General features: G+C 45.6%; 1 protein-coding gene across 1 annotated transcript in view; it reads left to right on the forward strand.

The window, feature by feature from the left end:
- preb (prolactin regulatory element binding) overlaps positions 1-6,936 on the forward strand; it is a 77,942-nt gene extending 71,006 nt beyond the window's left edge. The window contains exon 9 of the mRNA XM_087991003.1: positions 4,655-6,936. Within this exon, the coding sequence (XP_087847129.1) occupies positions 4,655-4,749 (95 nt within the window). The 3' untranslated portion in view covers positions 4,750-6,936. The remainder of the gene's footprint in view (positions 1-4,654) is intronic.
- Positions 6,937-22,107: the final 15,171 nt, after the last annotated feature.

The raw sequence follows: 22,107 nt of genomic DNA on the forward strand, positions 1-22,107 counted from the left end.
ACTGCCACCGCAACATCAATCTTTTGGATCTCTCCACCCTTCTCACTCACTCCAATCGCTCCACTTCCTTCATTTCACCCCAACCTCACTATTAAACCCTCCAATAAACAGGGCTCCGTGTTGGTCTGGCAGACTGACCTCTACATCACTGAGGCCAGACACCAATTCTCTGAAACCTCCACCTATCGTGACTATGATCCCACCTCTGATCACCAAGCCATCATCTCCCAGACCATCAACAATCTCATCACTTTGGGAGATCTCCCGACTGCAGCCTCCAACCTGACAGTTCCCCAACCCCATACTGTCTGTTTCTGCCATGGTTGACCCAGTGTCTCTGCCCCACCGAGCTCACCACCTCCTCGTACCGCAATTCTGGTCTTTCCCCATTGGTCCAGAAACTCCCAGCCAACACCGTCCACCTCTTCCCCAGCCCCCGACACCTCACCTTCACCATGGACTTACAGGCCCTTTACACCTGTAATCCCCACACGGACAGATTAAAAGCCTTCCGCTTCTCCCTCTCCTGTCAGCCCAATCAGTCCCCCTCTGCTGACACCCTCGTTCGCCTGGCAGAACTGCTGCTCACCCTCAACAGTTCTTCATTTGATTCGTCCCACTTCCTACAAGTCAAAGGGATAGCCGTGGGCACCCACATGGGCCTGTGCCAAGCCTGCCTCTTTGTAGGATTCACGGAGCAGTCCCTGTTACGTGCAGGACAGGCATGTCCCTGGGAAAATGAGGGATAGAAATGGCAAGATTAGGAAACCTTGGATGGCAGGTGAAATTGTGAGACTAGCTAAGAGGAAAAAGGAAGCGTACAGAAGGTCTTGGTGACTGAAGACAGACGAAGCTTTGGGAGAATATCAGGAAAGTAGGACCAATCTGAAACGAGTGATGAAGAGGGCAAAAGGGGTCATAAAATATCTTTAGTAAACAGGGTTAAGGAAAATCCCAAAGCCTTTTATTCATATATAAGCAGAAAGTGGGTAATTAGAGAAAAGTTTGGCCCACTCAAGGATAAAGGAAGTTATGCGTGGAGTCAGAAAGAAATGGGTGATATTCTTAACAAGTACTTTACATCGGTATTCACTGAGGAGAGGGACATGACGGATGTTGAGGTTAGAGATAGATGTTTGATTACTCTAGGTCAAGTCGGCATAAGGAGGGAGGAAGTGTTGGGTATTCTAAAAGGCATTAATGTGGACAAGTCCCCAGATCCGGATGGGATCCATCCCCGGTTACTAAGGGAAGCGGTAGAGGAAATAGCTGGGGCCTTAACAGATATCTTTGTAGCATCTTTGAACATGGGTGAGGTTCCCGGAGGATTGGAGAATTGCTAATGTTGTCCCCTTGTTAAGGAAGGGTAGCAAGGATAATCCAGGTAATTATAGACGGGTGAGCCTAATGTCGGTGGTAGGAAAGCCGCTGGAAAAGATAATGAGGGATAGGATCTATTCCCATTTGGAAGAAAATAGGCAGCATGGTTTGTGCGGGGAAGGTCTGTCTTACCAACTTAATAGAATTCGTTGAGGAAGTGACAAAGTTGATTGATGAGGGAAGGGCTGTAGATATAATTTATATGGACTTCAGTAAGGCATTTGATAAAGTTCTCCATGGAAGGCTGATGGAGAAAGTGAAGTCACATGGGGTCTATGGTGTACGAGCTGGATGGATAGAGAACTGGCTGGGCAACAGGAGACAGAGAGTTGTAGTGAAAGGGAGTTTCTCAAAATGTCGAACTGCGATCAGTGGTGTCCCACAGGGATCTGTGCTGGGATCACTGTTGTTTGTGATATACAGAAATGATCTGGAGGCAGGTACAGGTGGTCTGATTAGCAAGTAGCAGATAGTGTAGGAGACTGTCAGAGAATACAGCAGAATATAGATAGATTGGAGAGTTGGGCAGAGAAATGGCAGATGGAGTTCAATCCAGGCAAGTGAGGGGTGATGCATTTTGGAAGATCCAATTCAGGAGTGAACTATACAGTAAATGGGAAAGTCTTTGGGAAAATTGATGTACAGAGAGATCTGGGTGTTCAGGTCCATTCTACCCCGAAGGTGACAATGCAGGTCAGTAAAGTGGTCAAGAAGGCATACGGCATGCTTTCCTTCATCGGACAGAGTATTAAGTACAAGAGTTGGCAGGTCATGTTACAGTTGTAGAAGACTTTGGTTAGGCCACATTTGGAATACTGCGTACAGTTCTGTTTGCCACATTACCAAAAGGATGTGGATGCTTTGGAGAGGGTGCACAGGAGGTTCACCAGGACGTTGCCTGGTATGGAGGGGGCTAGCTGTGAAGAGAGGTTGACTCGATTAGGATTATTTTTATTAGAAAGACTGAGATTAAGAGGGGACTTGACTGAGGTCTACAAAATCATGAGAGCTATAGACAGGGTGGATTGCAAGAAGCTTTTTTCCCCCAGAGTGGGGAACTCAATTAATTGGGATCACGAGTTCAAGGTGAGAGGGAAAAAGTTTAAGGGAGATATGCTTGGAAAGTTCTTTACACAGAGGATGGTGGGCACCTGGAACACGTTGCCAGCGGAGGTGGTAGAGGTGAGCACGATAGCATCATTTAAGATGTATTTTGACAGAGATATCTCGACAGAGGTATACGTGAATGGGCAGGGGGCAGAGGGATACAGTCCCTTAGAAAATGGGTGACAGGTTTAGATAGAGGGTTTGGATCGGCGCAGGCTTGGAGGGCCGAAGGGCCTGTTCCTGTGCTGCAATGTTCATTGTTCTTCATACTCACTTCTCCCTCTGCTATGTTGATGACTGCATCTTTGCTGCCTCGTGCTCCCATGAGGAGCTCGAACAGTTCATCAACTTCACCAGCATCTTCCATCCTGCCCTCAAATTCACCTGGACCATTTCTGACACCTCCCACCCCTTCCTGGACACCTCCATCGCCATCTCCAGAAACCCACTGACTACCCACAACTACCTCGATTACGTCTTCTGTCACCCACGCTCCTGTAGAAATGCTATCCCATACTCCCAATTACTCTGTCTCCACTGCATCTGTTCCCAGGATGAGGCGTTACACCTGGGATATCTCATTTATCTTTCTACTTTAGGGACCGTAGTTTCCCCTCCTCAATAAATTAGGAATGCCCTCAACCGTATCTCCTTTATCTCCCAAACCTTTGCCCTCAAACTTCCCTCCAATAACAATAAGGATAGAGACCCCTTAGCCTTCACATACCACCCCACCAACCTTCAAATCCAATGTATCGACCTTCAACATTTCCACCACCTACAGTCAGACCCCACCACCAAAAAGATATTTCCTTCCCCATCCTTGTCTGCTTTCCACAGGGACCGCTCACTCCACAGCTCCATCGTCAACTCCACACTTCCCACCAACTTCTCAACCACACCCAGTACCTTTCCCTGCCCTGAAAGAGGTGCAACATCTCCCCCCTCACCTCTGTCCAAGACCCTAAACAATCCTTTCAGGTCCAACAGAGATTCAACTGCACATCATTTATTGCAGTTGATGTGATCTCTTCTATATCGGCAAGACCAAATGCAGACTTGGGGACCAGTTCGTGGAGTTTCTATGCTCTGGACGCACTGACCAACCTGACCTTTTGGTTGCCATCCACACAAATTCCCCCTCCCACTGCCCCAGCGACATGTCCATCCTTGGCCTCCTCCACTGTCAGAGTGAGGTCAAACGGAAACTGGGAAGCTTACAGCCCAATGGCCTTGACATCGACTTCACCAGTTTTAAAGTCCCTCCTCCCCCAGCCTTATCCCATGTCTAGCCCCACTCCTCCTCCTCGCTTTCCCGACCTGTCCTAACCTGTCTGTCTTCCTACTCACCTATCCACTCCACCCTTCCCACTGACCAATCACAATAACCCCTTACCTGCATCCACCTATTACCATCCCATCTACCCTTTCCCCAGCCTCCGCTCCCATCCTCTATATAGTTCTGGGCTCCCTCCCCATTCCCAATCCTGATGTTGCGTTGAGGTTGTCCAGGACATTGGTGAGGCTTCTTCTGTGATATTGTGCCCAGTTCTGGTCTCCCAGTTATACAATGATGTCATCAATCTGGAGAGGGTTCAAAGAGATCTCCCAGGATGTTGCCAGGTGTGGAAGATTTGAGTTATAAAGAATGGCTGGATAGGCTGAGTCTTTTTTTTGCTGGAGTGTTGGTGAGAGGTGACCTGATAGAAGTTTATGAAATAATGAGAGGTATACATTGAGTTGATGGTAGTTGTCTTTTGCCTAGGATGGGGAATTTCAAGACGAGGGTGCGCATTTTTAAGGTGAGAGGAGAGAGATTTTAAAAAGACGAGGTGAATTTTTTACACAGAGTGGTTCCCATTGGAATGAACCTCTTGGGGAAGTGGTGGATGTGGGTACCATTACGATGTTTAAAAGACACTTGGATGGATACATGAAGAGGAAATGTTTGGAGGGATATGGGCCAGGAGCAGGCAGGTGGGACTGGTTTAGTTTGGGATTATGTTTGGCATGGACTGGTTGAACTGAAGGGTCTGTTCTCTATGCTGGATGACGATAAATGGAGGAGTGCTTCAATGATGGTGGTGTAGTCTTTAGTTGAATATGTTGTAACTTTGTTCCGTTTTGTTCTGGAATGGATGAATAACTGCCTTTGTTTGATTTTCAGAGATGTTCCCGATCTGGGTAGTCTTGCTTCTGTGTGGATTGATCATCGTGCTGACAATCGTCCTTTTGCAGCATCTGTTTCCAGGGCTGTTGTAAGCTCCTTTCTCGGGATGATGCTGCTACGGTTTACATCTGATCTGAGCAATACTGGGCAGAAAGACATTCTCAAGTAACCAGCAGCTCTTGTGAGCTTCAACACAAAGTGTCTGTGAAATTGGGTCATACACTGTATGACACCACTATTCATAGCTCTGCATAGCCTGGAGTTGCAAATCGCTCTGTACAGACCCCTTCAGACTATGCTCCGGACAGACAGTATATCTGAATTGACATTAATTAGATATCTGATGGATTGCCTCTGACTTCATTGATCCTTCCATCACAAGCTCCCCCTCTGTACTCCTAACTATTCCTCACGTTTTTCCCATTGCCCAATGCTGTCCCCTCCCCCACTCACCCTGCCCTAATTTTTGATTTTTTCTGTTCTGTTGAGGATTTTCTAAAATGAATGCTATTGTCTGTGGTACAGGTGGATCTGCAGTAGATGTCCATGGAATTTGTTCTGTGATATTGCGGTTTGGCAGCTGACAGAATTTCATAAGAATATTCAGTGAACTCCCTCCCCATTTACTCAAAATTAATCATGCTCAGCGATGGTGTTTAAGAGGCTTAAAAATATTGATGTTTAAAAACATTCACAGCATTTGCAACTTGAGAGTGTTACCATGGCATCTTTTCTCTTGCCCTGCTGTTTCCCCAACAACCTCACACTGATTATTTTCCCCTTCTCCCTCACCATCCAAACTGCTCGAAGGGTATAATTGTGAGTGAGATTATGAGGCCTCTGGCATTAGATGTGAGGAACCTGGGTCTTGGTGCTGGGATTTAAGAGGGTGAAGTTGTTACATGATTTGTGCTCCTTGTTATCAGTGACTAATATGCTCACACATCAACGTAAATCCCAGAAAATATTTGTTGAACTAATGTTCTTTATCAACTCTCTAACCAACATGATATTTTAATAAGGCAACATTGTATGTTTCAGCCTGCCTCAGACTGAAGGCTCTATCACGGGATTACAGCAGCTTAATATTGTTGGTAAATATGTAGATTAGACCATCCTTAAAATATAGAACCCACCTTCAAACTGAATCTGGACACCTATCATGAGGGAATTCCTTACTTGATGACTATGTGCACTTTCCTACTGTTGCCTGCTGTGAAAGGGCAGGATCTGAGCAGTACAGCGGAAGCTGTAAAACCAAAGCAAGATACTGTGGATGCTGGAATTCTTAAATAATAATGGCAAGTGCTGGAGAATCACAGATCGGATTCCATCACTGGAGAGAGAAACCGTTAACATTTCGAGTCTAATATGACTCTTCTTCATATGACACTGGAATGGTTTGTTCAGTTTCTCTGTCCATAGATGCTTCAGACCTGCAGAATTTCTTCAGCACTTCCTGTTTTTATTAATGATTTAGAGGGAGTTTTACTCTATCTAACCTTGTGCTCTACCTGTCTTGGGAGATTTTAATGGGAACAGCATGGAGTCTGCAGCTAACCTAGTACTAAACCTGCTCTGGGTGTCCAGATTCAGTTTGAGGGTGGGTTCTGTAGGTTAAGGATGGTCTAATCTCCATATTCACCAGTATAGAGGGAAGAAAGACAAAGTGCTGGAGAAATTGAGTAGGTCTGTCAGTATTTGCAGGCAGAAAATACACAGGTAACCTTTCACCTCTGGTGACCCTCTGTCAGAACTGAGCAGTACATAACCCTGTGCTGGACCTGTCCTGGGAGTGTTGATGGGCACAATGTGGAGGGAAGGAGTCTACTTTGTACCTGTCTGGGAGTGTTTGACCAGAACAATGTAGAGGCTGGTTTACTTTGTATCTAACCCTGTGCTGGACCTGCCCTGAGAGGAATTAATGGCGAAAGTGTAGGGAGCTTTACTCTGTGTCTAACCTTGTGCTGGCCCTGTCCAGTGTTTGATGGGGCGGTGTTAAAGGAGTTTTATCTAACCTGTATTGTACTTGCCTTGGGAAATGGAGTAAAGTCAACTGTAGGGGGAGCTTCAAACTATACTGTCCTTCTGTTAGGAAATGCGTGATGCTGGCCATGGATAACTGACTAGAAATGTCTCTTTCTCCAGCACTTGTAACCCCATCCTGATTATAACTACTTCAAAAAAAAATGCATCAGAATGTTTGTTTTTAATGTCCTGGTATTTGAGATGTTTTTTTTACAGAACAAGATGATGTAAATTAAAGCAGAACAGACGAAGTGTCTTGTCTGTCTGATTGCATGATTCAGGGAATTATTGCTGACAGAATCTCAGAACTTGCATTCCCATGTCCACCACAGAGCCCCTTCATCCCAGATTGTGACCACATTCCACCACATTCCTTATCCATGTGAATGTCTCTTTCCTCATGGGCCTTTCTCATTCCTTTTTTGAAATGCCATGAAACTGCTGAAAGTCCTGTAGGTATTTCAAGAGGAGCTTAGCAAGATGTAGAGTAAAAGAACAAAACATGCAAAAATGCACATGTCTAGCAGCATCTGTAGTGAGAAAGAGCTAACCTTTCAACTCCAGTGGTCTTGCATCAGTTACAGGCATGAAATATGACCTCTGTTTCTCTCTCCCTCTCTGCCAGTGTTTTCTGTTCTTATTTCAGATTTTCAGCATTTCCAGAATGAGATACAAGTTCATTTAAAGGCATTCACAGATGATACTAGTACATGAGGAAATGATCAATTTTATAAATAAATACTTTCTACTGTGACAGAGAGCAAAGTACAAGGAATAGAGAATTAAAAACATATGAGATGGGAACTAACTGTATTGATAAAATGATACTGGAGAAAATATCAGGGTTTGTGCGTGGATAAATTTCCAGGACATGATGCTTTGTACCTGAAGATCATTGAAAGAATTTGAGAAAATTCCAGAAGCATTAGTTACAATCAGGACATGATAGAATTTAATATACAGTTCACAACTGAGAAATTTGGGTCACAAATGACTCTAATTCCTATTATTTAAGTTAAACAATGAAATTAGGAAAGAGTTATTTAAAATGAACTGGGCAGATAGATCAACAGGAATGACAGTAAGTAATCTGGGCAGATGTTTAAGGAGGTGGTATGTGATTATCAGTGAAAGTACATCCCAAAAAGGAGAAGAGATCCTAGGAGAGGGATAAGCCAACTATGATTTATCAAGGAAGTTGAGGAGTGATTGAACTTAAAGAAAAAGCATAAAATAGGCAAAAGTTGGTGATAGACCCAAAGACTGGAATAAATTCAGAATCTAGTAAAGGATAACGACCAAGAAAATAAACTATGAGGGCAAACTATTGAGGATTTTTTTTTTTTAAACTGACAGCTCCTTTAAATATATAAAAAGGAAGAGAAGGGTTACAGTGAATATAAGACCCTTCAAAAACTAAAAGAAATGGCAGAGGAATTAAATGATTATTCTCCATTAGTCTTTGCAGTTGAAGATATTTCAAAGATCCTATTAATAATAAAGTATTTGGGGGAGGAGTTAAGTACAATTACCATCACTAGAGAATTAGTATTTGACAAGCTAATGGCACTAATGACAGATAAATCCCCTGGTCCTGATGGCTTGCATGCTAGAATCTTAAAAGGTAGCTCCAGAGATATTTCTGGAGAAGTACCAGAGAAGTGGAAAATTGCCATTGTAACCCTATTCAAGATGGGAGGAGGACAAAAACCAAGTAACTAGGCCGGTTAGCGTGTCTATTGTCAGAGAAGTAGTGGAATTCATTATTGTGAAAGTAATGGCAACACAAATGGAAAATCATAATCTAATGAAGTGTCAGCACAGCTTCATGAAAGAGAACTCCTGTCTGACTAATTTATTCAAAGGCACAATCACATTGGGTAGATGGTGTATTGGATTTGAACTTGCAGAAGGCATTTGACAAGATACTTCTCAAAATGGTAAGTTGTAAGATAAGAGCCCACGGTGACGGGAGCTAGAGTATTGGCATGGAAAGAGTTGGCTAATGGGCTAGAAAAAACAAATGGGACGAAGAGGTTCTTTTTGTCAGGTTGATAACCTGTGACTAATGGAATTGCACAGGGATCAGTATTGGGACCAAAACGGTTTACAATATATAGTAATGACTTGGAGGAAGCAAGTGAATGTGCTATAGCCAGATTTGCAGACAACCTAAAAATAGGTAGAAAGGCAAGTTGCGAAGGGGATAGAAACAGTTTACTGAAAGATATTGATACATTACAGGGCAAGACATTGGCAAATGGATGATATTATGACAAAATATGGACTTGTTCATTTTGGAATAACAAAAACAATATTATTTAAATCAAGAAAAATTGCAGTAAGCTGCAACATAAAGGGACTTGGTGGCAGTTGAGCATGAAACAGGAAGTTAGCACACAGGTACAGCAGGTAATCACAGTAAGTTAGCACGCAGGTACAGCAGGTAATCGCAGTAAGTTAGCGCACAGGTACAGTAAGTTAGCACACAGGTACAGCAGGTAATCGCAGTAAGTTAGCACACAGGTACAGCAGGTAATCGCAGTACGTTAGCACACAGGTACAGCGGGTAATCGCAGTAAGTTAGCGCACAGGTACAGTAAGTTAGCACACAGATACAGCAGGTAATCGCAGTAAGTTAGCACACAGGTACAGCAGGTAATCGCAGTAAGTTAGCGCACAGGTACAGTAAGTTAGCACACAGGTACAGCAGGTAATCGCAGTAAGTTAGCACACAGGTACAGCAGGTAATCGCAGTAAGTTAGCACACAGGTACAGTAAGTTAGCATACAGGTACAGCAGGTAATCGCAGTAAGTTAGCGCACAGGTACAGTAAGTTAGCACACAGGTACAGCAGGTAATCGCAGTAAGTTAGCACACAGGTACAGTAAGTTAGCACACAGGTACAGCAGGTAATCGCAGTAAGGTAGCGCACAGGTACAGTAAGTTAGCACACAGGTACAGCAGGTAATCGCAGTAAGTTAGCACACAAGTACAGTAAGTTAGCACACAGGTACAGCAGGTAATCGCAGTAAGTTAGCACACAGGTACAGTAAGTTAGCACACAGGTACAGCAGGTAATCGCAGTAAGTTAGCACACAGGTACAGCAGGTAATCGCAGTAAGTTAGCACACAGGTACAGTAAGTTAGCACACAGGTACAGCAGGTAATCGCAGTAAGTTAGCACACAGGTACAGTAAGTTAGCACACAGGTACAGCAGGTAATCACAGTATGTTAGCACACAGGTACAGCAGGTAATCGCAGTAAGTTAGCACACAGATACAGCAGGTAATCGCAGTAAGTTAGCGCACAGGTACAGTAAGTTAGCACACAGGTACAGCAGGTAATCGCAGTAAGTTAGCACACAGGTACAGTAAGTTAGCACACAGGTACAGCAGGTAATCACAGTATGTTAGCACGCAGGTACAGCAGGTAATCGCAGTAAGTTAGCACACAGGTACAGCAGGTAATCGCAGTACGTTAGCACACAGATACAGCAGGTAATCGCAGTAAGTTAGCGCACAGGTACAGTAAGTTAGCACACAGGTACAGCAGGTAATCGCAGTAAGTTAGCACACAGGTACAGTAAGTTAGCACACAGGTACAGCAGGTAATCGCAGTAAGTTAGCACACAGGTACAGTAAGTTAGCACACAGGTACAGCAGGTAATCGCAGTAAGTTAGCACACAGGTACAGCAGGTAATCGCAGTAAGTTAGCACACAGGTACAGTAAGTTAGCACACAGGTACAGCAGGTAATCGCAGTAAGTTAGCACACAGATACAGTAAGTTAGCACACAGGTACAGCAGGTAATCGCAGTAAGTTAGCACACAGATACAGTAAGTTAGCACACAGGTACAGCAGGTAATCGCAGTAAGTTAGCACACAGGTACAGTAAGTTAGCACACAGGTACAGCAGGTAATCGCAGTAAGTTAGCACACAGGTACAGTAAGGGAGCACACAGGTACAGCAGGTAATCGCAGTAAGTTAGCACACAGGTACAGTAAGTTAGCACACAGGTACAGCGGGTAATCGCAGTAAGTTAGCACACAGGTACAGTAAGTTAGCACACAGGTACAGTAAGTTAGCACACAGGTACAGTAAGTTAGCACACAGGTACAGCAGGTAATCGCAGTAAGTTAGCACACAGGTACAGCGGGTAATCGCAGTAAGTTAGCACACAGGTACAGCAGGTAATCGCAGTAAGTTAGCACACAGGTACAGCGGGTAATCGCAGTAAGTTAGCACACAGGTACAGCAGGTAATCGCAGTAAGTTAGCACACAGGTACAGCAGGTAATCACAGTAAGTTAGCACACAGGTACAGTAAGTTAGCACACAGGTACAGCAGGTAATCGCAGTAAGTTAGCACACAGGTACAGTAAGTTAGCACACAGGTACAGCAGGTAATCGCAGTAAGTTAGCACACAGGTACAGCAGGTAATCGCAGTAAGTTAGCACACAGGTACAGTAAGTTAGCACACAGGTACAGCAGGTAATCGCAGTAAGTTAGCACACAGATACAGTAAGTTAGCACACAGGTACAGCAGGTAATCGCAGTAAGTTAGCACACAGATACAGTAAGTTAGCACACAGGTACAACAGGTAATCGCAGTAAGTTAGCACACAGGTACAGTAAGTTAGCACACAGGTACAGCAGGTAATCGCAGTAAGTTAGCACACAGGTACAGTAAGTTAGCACACAGGTACAGCAGGTAATCGCAGTAAGTTAGCACACAGGTACAGTAAGTTAGCACACAGGTACAGCAGGTAATCGCAGTAAGTTAGCACACAGGTACAGTAAGTTAGCACACAGGTACAGCAGGTAATCGCAGTAAGTTAGCACACAGGTACAGCAGGTAATCGCAGTAAGTTAGCACACAGGTACAGTACGTTAGCACACAGGTACAGCGGGTAATCGCAGTAAGTTAGCACACAGGTACAGTAAGTTAGCACACAGGTACAGTAAGTTAGCACACAGGTACAGCAGGTAATCGCAGTAAGTTAGCACACAGGTACAGCGGGTAATCGCAGTAAGTTAGCACACAGGTACAGCAGGTAATCGCAGTAAGTTAGCACACAGGTACAGCGGGTAATCGCAGTAAGTTAGCACACAGGTACAGCAGGTAATCGCAGTACGTTAGCACACAGGTACAGCAGGTAATCGCAGTAAGTTAGCACACAGGTACAGTAAGTTAGCACACAGGTACAGCGGGTAATCGCAGTAAGTTAGCACACAGGTACAGCAGGTAATCGCAGTAAGTTAGCACACTGGTACAGTAAGTTAGCACACAGGTACAGCAGGTAATCGCAGTAAGTTAGCACACAGGTACAGTAAGTTAGCACACAGGTACAGCAGGTAATCGCAGTAAGTTAGCACACAGGTACAGCGGGTAATCGCAGTAAGTTAGCACACAGGTACAGCAGGTAATCGCAGTAAGTTAGCACACAGGTACAGCAGGTAATCGCAGTAAGTTAGCACACAGGTACAGTATGTTAGCACACAGGTACAGCAGGTAATCGCAGTAAGTTAGCACACAGGTACAGCAGGTAATCACAGTAAGTTAGCACACAGGTACAGTAAGTTAGCACACAGGTACAGCAGGTAATCACAGTAAGTTAGCACACAGGTACAGTAAGTTAGCACACAGATACAGCAGGTAATCGCAGTAAGTTAGCACACGGGTACAGCAGGTAATCACAGTAAGTTAGCACACAGGTACAGCAGGTAATCACAGTAAGTTAGCACACAGATACAGCAGGTAATCACAGTTAGTTAGCACACAGGTACAGTAAGTTAGCACACAGGTACAGCAGGTAATCACAGTAAGTTAGCACACAGGTACAGTAAGTTAGCACACAGGTACAGCAGGTAATCACAGTAAGTTAGCACACAGGTACAGTAAGTTAGTACACAGGTACGGCAGGTAATCGCAGTATGTTAGCACACAGGTACAGCAGGTAATCGCAGTAAGTTAGCACACAGGTACAGTAAGTTAGCACACAGGTACAGCGGGTAATTGCAGTAAGTTAGCACACAGGTACAGCAGGTAATCGCAGTAAGTTAGCACACAGGTACAGTAAGTTAGTACACAGGTACAGCAGGTAATCGCAGTATGTTAGCACACAGGTACAGCAGGTAATCGCAGTAAGTTAGCACACAGGTACAGTAAGTTAGCACACAGGTACAGCAGGTAATCACAGTAAGCACACAGGTACAGTAAGTTAGCACATAGGTACAGCAGGTAATCACAGTAAGTCAGCACACAGGTACAGTAAGTTAGCACACAGGTACAGCAGGTAATCGCAGTAAGCACACAGGTACAGCAGGTAATCACAGTAAGCACACAGGTACAGTAAGTTAGCACATATGTACAGCAGGTAATCGCAGTAAGTTAGCACACAGGTACAGCGGGTAATCGCAGTAAGTTAGCACAGGTAAAGCAGGTAATCAAAAAGACTAATGAAATGCTGGTCCTTATTTCAGTGGGGTTGCAGTGTAAGAATAGAGAAGTCTTACTACGGTTGTTCACGGTACTGGGGAGACCACATCTGGATTACCGCAAGCACTTTTCATCACCTTATTTAAGAAAAGATATCATTTCGTTGGAGGCAGTTCAGAGAAGTTTATCCAGGATTTTCCCAGTTTGGGGAATTATCTTATGAGCAAAGGATAAACAGAATGGAACTCTACTCACTGGAGGTTAGAAAAATGAGTGTTGATTTCATTGAAACGTATAAGATTCTGAAGAGGTTTAACAGGGTGAAAGCATGGGAGAGTCTCGGACCAGAGGTCATAGTCTCAAAAGGATGCCAACTTAAACTCAGGTGAGGAGGAATTTCTTCTGGCAGTTGTGAGACTTTAGGGGAAGTCCTTGCCACAGAGCTGTGGGAGCAGAGTTCTTGTGTATATTAAGGCTGAGAGAGAGTCTTGATCAGTTGGAAAACCAAGAGTTAAGGTAAAAACCCAGCAAAGTGGCTATGTGTAATGTTGAATCAGCCGTAATCCTAGTGAATGGCTCGAGTGGCCAAATGGCCTAGTCTTGTTCCTAATATTTTGTGGTGTTATGGCTGAGGCATATGGTGGGTCAAAAGACCTGATCATCTATTGTGCTGTTCTGTGTTCTATGTATCTCTCTTTAAGGGCACTCTCTTACACCACTTCTGTATCCCTTGAAGTTATTAGTTTCAAAAACCTAATGATGTCTGTCTTGAACCTGTTCAATGACTGAGCATCCACCACCTTTCAAGTAAAGAATTTTTTTTTGATTCAGTTTTTAATGGCTTACTGCTTATCCTGAAATTATGTCTATGGTTTTAGACTCACCAGAGGGGGAACTATCTATATCCATCCCATCATGCCCTGTAAGAGCTTTACAAGTCTCAATTAAGATTCCCCTCAAATCTTCAAACTCTAAATTATATAAACATAATCTGCCCTCATAAGACAATCCTGTCATCCCAGAGTATCTGGTGAATCTCAGTTGCACTCCCTTGATGGTAACTGTACCTCTTTAGACTTTCCTAATGTGTCATTCTGCCATTCCCGGGAATCAGTCTGATGAATCTTCACTGGACTCCCTCAATAGCAAGAATGTCCTTTCACAGACTAGGAGACCAAAACTGAACACAATACTCAAGGGGTGGCCTCATCAAGGTCCTGCATAACTGCAGTAAGACATCCTTACTCTGATATTCCAACCCTTTCACTATGAAGGCCAGTGAGCCATCAACTTTCCTCACCGCCTGCTGCACCTTCATGCCAACCTTCAGCGACTGTAAAGGTGGATTAATCCCTAGGATCTGATCAAACGTACCCTAGAACTTTGTGGGAAGCCAGGGCAGTGATTGCTGGGCCCTTTGCTGAAATATTTGTTTCATTGGTTGGCTAACATGGTGGTACAGCGTAAGAAAGGTTGTAAGGAAAAACCAAGGAGCTATAGACCAGTAAGCCTGACATCAGTAGTGGACAAGTTGTTGGAGGGAATTATCGGAACAGATGTGACAGAGGAACTGGAAGATTGGAATAGAGTTTTTACAGGAAGCAGGTGTGAGGAAGTATGGTCAAGACAACCGTGAGAGTCGATGGGTTTATAGTGGAAACTATTTCACTGAATGAATACTTTTCTTCAGTATTCACTCAGGAACAGGGCATTGTTGTCGATGAGAATACTGAGGCACAAATAAGTAGAATGGATAGCTTTGAGGTATGTAGAGAAGAGGTGTTGGAAATCCTGGAAAAGGTGAAAATAGATAAGTCCCCTGGGCCTGATGGCATTTATCCTAGGATTCTCTGGGAAGCAAGGGAGGAGATTGCAGAGCCATTGGCCTTGATTTTTATGTCCTCTTTGTCTACAGGAGTAGTCCCAGAAGACTGGAGGATAGCAAATGTGGTTCCCTTGTTCAAAAAGGGGAGTAGGGATAGCCCTAGTAACTATAGGCCGGTGAGTCTCACTTCTGTTGTGGGCAAAGTCTTAGAGAGAATTGTAAGGGATAGGATTTATGCACATCTGGATAGGAATAATGTGATCAAGGATAGTCAGCATGGTTTTGTGAAGGGCAAGTCGTGCCTCACAAACCTTATTGAATTCTTTGAAAAGGTGACGAAGGAGGTTGATGAGGGGAAAGCGGTAGATGTGGTATATATGGATTTTAGTAAGGCGTTTGATAAGGTTCCCCATGGTAGGCTACTGCAGAAAATACGGAGATATGGCATTGAGGGTGAGTTGGAGGTTTGGATTAGAAATTGGCTGGATGGAAGAAGACAGAGGGTAGTAGTTGATGGCAAAGTTTCTTCATGGAGTGCCGTCACTAGCGGTGTTCCACAAGGATCTGTTTTGGGACCATTGCTGTTTGTCATTTTTATAAATGACCTGGAAGAGGGGTTAGAAGGTTGGGTGAGCAAGTTTGCGGATGATACGAAAGTCGGAGGAGTTGTTGACAGTGAGGAAGCATGTGGCAGGTTACAGCAGGATATAGAGAAGCTGCAGAGCTGGGCAGAAAGGTGGCAGATGGAATTCAATGTAGCTAAGTGCGAGGTGATTCACTTTGGGAAGAATAACAAAAAGATGGGGTACTGGGCTAATGGTCGGATACTTGGTAGTGTGGATGAGCAGAGGGATCTTGGTGTCCATGTACACAGATCTCTGAAAGTTGCCACCCAGGTAAATAGTGCGGTGAGGAAGGCATATGGCGTACTGGCTTTTATTGGTAGAGGAATTGAGTTCCGGAGTCCTGAGGTCATGATGCAGTTGTATAAGACTCTGGTACGGCCGCATCTGGAATATTGTGTGCAGTTTTGGTCGCCATACTATAGGAAGGATGTGGAGGCACTGGAACGGGTGCAGAGGAGGTTTACCAGGATGTTGCCTGGTATGGAAGGAAAATCGTATGAGGAAAGACTGAGGCACTTGGGGCTGTTTTCATTAGAGAAAAGAAGGTTTAGGGGTGACTTGATTGAGGTGTACAAGATGATTAGGGGGTTAGATAGGGTCGACAGTATGAACCTTTTCCCGCGTATTGAGTCGGGTATTACAAGGGGGCATAGCTTTAAATTAAGGGGGGGTAGATATAGGACTGATGTTAGGGGTAGGTTCTTCACTCAGCGAGTTGTTAGTTCATGGAATGCCCTGCCAGTAACAGTGGTGGACTCTCCCTCTTTATGGGCATTTAAGAGGGCATTGGATAGGTATATGGAGGATAGTGGGTTAGTGTAGTTTAGGTGGGCTTGGATCGGCGCAACATCGAGGGCCCAAGGGCCTGTACTGCGCTGTATTCTTCTATGTTCTATGTTCTATATTGTTTCTTTAAGTCTGCCTTCAAAGTTTGGAGTGCTATTTTTGCCAGACTGGTATGCAGCTGTCCTTACATGCCAACTTTAGGAAATATTCAAATTCGCTGCCAGTAAATGATGGGTTGTTGTCTATGACCAACCTCCAGAGTCTGTGTATTGTAAAAGGATTCTTGCAATTTTTCAATCATCGTCCCTGTATTTGATGAATGAACGCTATGCATGTCCAACCACTTTGCATGGGTGTCTGCAATGACTAACAACATAGGCCCTGTGAATGACCTGGCATAGTTGACCTGTAACTGAATCCAGTCATTCCCAAAACCATGGGGGAGCTGCTGGCATTAATTTCTCTTCTTTCTGGCACTCATGGTACTGCCCCACCAACATGGCTATATGGGCATAACGTCTTGCCAATATCTTAACTTTGTAGACACCTGGATGACCCTGGTATCTGGCAGTGACCTTTGCTCAGGACAATCACTCTTGCACCCAATGATAATACACTGTCCTGTACGGTGATCCGGTCTCTCTGGGTCCAGAAAGGTTTCCCTTCTGGTTGTGGTATCCCTTTGGTTTTCTCATCACCACCAGCTGGTTCAGTTTTGCCAGGGTGGGGTTCTTCTGCGTTCAAAGTCTGATGTTGTCAGGGGTGACCTGAAGGTTGTACAGAAAGTTTAAAACCATTTCACAGTTTCCAGAGTTGGCATCACTGATAGTGTACCCCAGTGGGAGCTGGCTCCTGCCATCCGTATTTGTCACTTGGCCTCCTTGATGGTGTTTGAGCTGTAATTGTACGCTCTCAGAATAAGAGCCTACTGCTGCATTTGACTGGAAGCTTTGGGTGGCTCCACCCTGTCCCCTTTACGTAGCCCTAAGTGTCTGTATCCCTCTGCTCCCCACCTACTCATGTATCTGTCCAGATGCACCTTAAATGAATCTACCGTGCCTGCCTCTACCACCTCTGCTGGCAACGCGTTCCAAACACCCACCACCCTCTGTGTAAAGTATTTGCCACATGTATCCCCCTTAAACTTTCCACCTCTCACCTTGAAAGCGTGACCTTTCGTTATTGAATCCTTCACCCTGGGAAAAAGCTTGTCTCTATCCACCCTGTCTATACCCTTCGTGATTCTGATGGAAATAACCCTACCCTACTCAACATCTCTTCATAGCGAGCACCTTCCATACCAGGCACATCCTTGTAAACCCTCTCTGCACCCTCTCCAAAGTGTCCACATCCTTTTGGTAATGTGGCGACCAGAACTGTACACAATATTCTAAAAGGAAAGAACTAAGCTGCGGTACAGACGTGAGAGCCGGAGCACCTTTGATCACTCTGACTTTACTTTCTATGGGATGGAACTGGGTCTTGGTGACTTTGTAGCTTTGGTAGATCACTTGGTGTGCCTGAAACATCCATCTTTCCCTCCAAAGGCACACTCCCACCCTTGAGAAGCATTTTAAGCACTATGTCCAAATTCTCTAAATGCTCTTTATTGGTCTTCCCTGTCATTAAGGTAAAAACAATGACTGCAGATGCTGGAAACCAGATTCTGGATCAGTGGTGCTGGAAGAGCACAGCAGTTCAGGCAGCATCTGAGGAGCAGAAAAATCAACATTTCGGGCAAAAGCCCTTCATCAGGAATACAGGCAGAGAGCCTGAAGCGGGAGAGATAAATGAGAGGGAGGTGGGGGTGGGGAGAAAGTAGCATAGAGTACAATAGGTGAGTGGGGGAGGGGACGAAGGTGATAGGTCGGGGGGGAGGGTGGAGTGGATAGGTGGAAAAGAAGGTAGGACAAGTCATGGGGACAGTGCTGAGCTGGAAGTTTGGAACTGGGGTGAGGTGGGGGAAGGGGAAATGAGGAAACTGTTGAAGTCCACATTGATGCCCTGGGGTTGAAGTGTTCCGAGGCAAAAGATGAGGCGTTCTTCCTCCAGGCGTCTGGTGGTGAAGGAGCGGCGGTGAAGGAGGCCCAGGACCTCCATGTCCTCGGCAGAGTGGGAGGGGGAGTTGAAATGTTGGGCCACAGGGCGGTGTGGTTGATTGGTGCAGGTGTCCCGGAGATGTTCCCTAAAGCGCTCTGCTAGGAGGCGCCCAGTCTCCCCAATGTAGAGGAGACTGCATCGGGAGCAACAGATACAATAAATGATATTGGTGGGTGTGCAGGTAAGACTTTGATGGATGTGGAAGGCTCCTTTAGGGCCTTAGATGGAGCTGAGGGAGGAGGTGTGAGCGCAGGATTTACAGTTCCTGCGGTGGCAGGGGAAGGTGCCAGGACGGGAGGGTGAGTTGTAGGGGTGTGTGGACCTGACCAGGTAGTCCAGGTTCCCTGTGATTAGCACATCACCTAGATAACTGGCCACGAGGAGTAGACCCTATACGATGTTCTACATTGCTGGAAAATGGTACAGGCTGATGATAGCCCAAATGCCAGTCTTGCACAGCTAGACAATCCTTTATCCAAATTCCTCAGGGCCATGTGTCTTTTGGATTTTGGAATTTTTGAGATAAAGGATTAAATGACATTTTCATAGTAAAATAAGAAAAATTACTGAACGGCAGACCCACTGATCACTGAGATAGAGTTGACGCCTGCCTGTGCTGGGCCACGCTGCTACATCACATGTGGGTCTTTGTCTGTCTGTGTGTGTGTGTCTGGGGTGAGGGTTGTGAGTGTGAGAAAGTGTGTGTGTGTGTGTGTGTATGTGTAGTGAGTGCAGACTGTCTTAAGTCTGTGAGGGGGTGCATGTGGGAGTGTGTGTGTCTATAAGGGTGTGTGTGTGTCTATGTGCGCGTATGTGTGTATGTGAGTATGCGTGTGTGTGTGTGTGTAGAAGTATCTGTGTGTGTGTGTAGTGCAATGGTGGTCACCTGTAATGTGACATGAACCCAAGGTCCCGGTTGAGGCCCTCCCTATGGGTACCGAACTTAGCAATCAGCCTCTGCTCGGCCACTTTCCTCTGCTGCCTGTCCCGAAGTCCGCCTTGGAGGATGGTCACCCGAAGGTCCAAGGCTGAATGTCCTGGACCACTGAAGTGTTCCCCAACTGGGAGGGAACTGGGAGGGAGACAGACAAAGACCCACATGCACACATATATTTTGTGGGGTGAATTTGTACTTGCAGAGTTACATTGCACTTTGCTCAAAAACTGCATACATTCATGTTGAACTCTGAGCTCAAAAACTGCATGAATTTATGTAAAACTCTGTTATCTCACTTTTTAGATTAGAATCAATCTAAACATCATGGCATAGACAGAGAACACAGGGGGCTAACACCTTCAACATATTCTGGATTAGTGGTGCTGGAAGAGCACAGCAGTTCAGGCAGCATCCGACAAGCAGCGAAATTGATGTTTCGAGCAAAAGCCCTTCATCAGGAATAAAGGCAGTGAGCCTGGAGCGTGGAGAGATAAGCTAGAGGAGAAAGTAGCATAGAGTACAATGGGTGAGTGGGGGAGAGGATGAAGGTGATAGGTCAGGGAGGAGAGGGTGGAGTGGATAGGTGGAAAAGGAGCTAGGCAGGTCGGACAAGTCCAGACAGGTCAAGGGGACAGTGCGGGCTGGAAGTTTGGAACTAGGGTGAGGTGGGGGAAGGGGAAATGAGGGAACTGTTGAAGTCCACATTGATGCCCTGGGGTTGAAGTGTTCCGAGGCGGAAGATGAGACGTTCTTCCTCCAGGCATCTGGTGGTGAGGGAGCAGCGGTGAAGGAGGCCCAGGACCTCCATGTCCTCAGCAGAGTGGGAGGGGGAGTTGAAATGTTGGGCCACAGGGCGGTGTGGTTGATTGGTGCGGGTGTCCCGGAGATGTTCCCTAAAGCGCTCTGCAAGGAGGTGCCCAGTCTCCCCAATGTAGAGGAGACCACATCGGGAGCAATGGATACAATAAATGATATTGGTGGATGTGCAAGTAAAACTTTGATGGATGTGGAAGGCTCCTTTAGGGCCTTGGATAGAGGTGAGGGAGGAGGTGTGGGCGCAGGTTTTACAGTTCCTGCGGTGGCAGGGGAAAGTGCCAGGATGGGAGGGTGGGTTGTAGGGGGGCGTGGACCTGACCAGGTAGTCACGGAGGGAACGGTCTTTGCGGAAGGCGGAAAGGGGTGGGGAGGAAAATATATCCCTGGTGGTGGGGTCTTTTTGGAGGTGGCGGAAATGTCGGCGGATGATTTGGTTTATGCGAAGGTTGGTAGGGTGGAAGGTGAGCACCAGGGGCGTTCTGTCCTTGTTACGTTTGGAGGGGTGGGGTCTGAGGGCGGAGGTGTGGGATGTGGACGAGATGCGTTGGAGGGCATCTTTAACCACGTGGGAAGGGAAATTACGGTCTCTAAAGAAGGAGGCCATCTGGTGTGTTCTGTGGTGGAACTGGTCCTCCTGGGAGCAGATATGGAGGAGGCGGAGGAATTAGGAATACGGGATGGCATTTTTGCAGGAGGTAGGGTGGGGAGAGGTATAATCCAGGTAGCTGTGGGAGTCGGTGGGTTTGTAAAAAATGTCAGTGTCAAGTCGGTCGTCATTAATGGAGATGGAGAGGTCCAGGTATCACCATTGTTAACAGCTAACCCGAGAATGCAACTTTAAAAAAAAGGTTTTGTGATTTACACATGAAAGAAGTGAAACTATCACTGTATTCTAACAGATGAAAGGCTTAACAGACAATCAATTTTTCAATGTATAATTTCAGTTAGATCACACTGCAAATTTTTGCTATAAATTCTGTTCGGATTGAGCCCTCCACTATCACCTGATGAAGGAGCGTCGCTCCGAAAGCTAGTGTGCTTCCAATTAAACCTGTTGGACTGTAACCTGGTGTTGTGTGATTTTTAACTTTGTACACCCCAGTCCAACACCGGCATCTCCAAATCATGTTTAATAATCTTATATGTCTCAATCAGATCCCCTCTCAGTCTTCTAAACTCAAGGGTATACAAGCCCAGACGCTCCAGTCTTTCAGTGTAAGGTAATCCCGCCATTCCAGGAATTGACCTCGTGAACCTACGCTGCACTCCCTCAATAGCCAGAATGTCTTTCCTCAAATTTGGAGACCAGAACTGCACACAATATTCCAGGTGTGGTCTCACCAGGGCCCTGTACAGCTGCAGAGGAACCTCTTCGCTTCTATACTCAATCCCTCTTGTTATGAAGGCCAGCATACTATTAGCCTTCTTCACTACCCGCTGTACCTGCATGCTTACCTTCATTGACTGGTGCACAAGAACTGAAAATGTGTTGCTGGAAAAGCGCAGTAGGTCAGGCAACATCCAAGGAACAGGAGAATCGATGTTTCGGGCATAAGCCCTTCTTCAGGAATGAGGAAAGTGTGTCCAGCAGGCTAAGATAAAAGGTAGGGAGGAGGGACTTGGGGGAGGGGCGTTGGAGATGCGATAGGTGGAAGGAGGTCAAGGTGAGGGTGATAGGCCGGAGTGGAGTGGGGGTGGAGAGGTCAGGAAGAAGATTGCAGGTTAGGAAGGTGGTGCTGAGTTCGAGGGATTTGACTGAGACAAGGTGGAGGGAGGGGAAATGAGGAAACTGGAGAGCTCTGAGTTCATCCTTTGTGGTTGGAGGGTTCTTAGGCAGAAGATGAGGTGCTCTTCCTCCAACCATCGTGTTGCTATGGACTGGCAATGG

This window comes from Chiloscyllium plagiosum, unplaced genomic scaffold (assembly GCF_037043375.1).
Source record: "Chiloscyllium plagiosum isolate Xiang-an unplaced genomic scaffold, Cpla_swu_hap1 HiC_scaffold_10, whole genome shotgun sequence".
In the NCBI taxonomy this organism is placed as follows: domain Eukaryota; kingdom Metazoa; phylum Chordata; class Chondrichthyes; order Orectolobiformes; family Hemiscylliidae; genus Chiloscyllium; species Chiloscyllium plagiosum.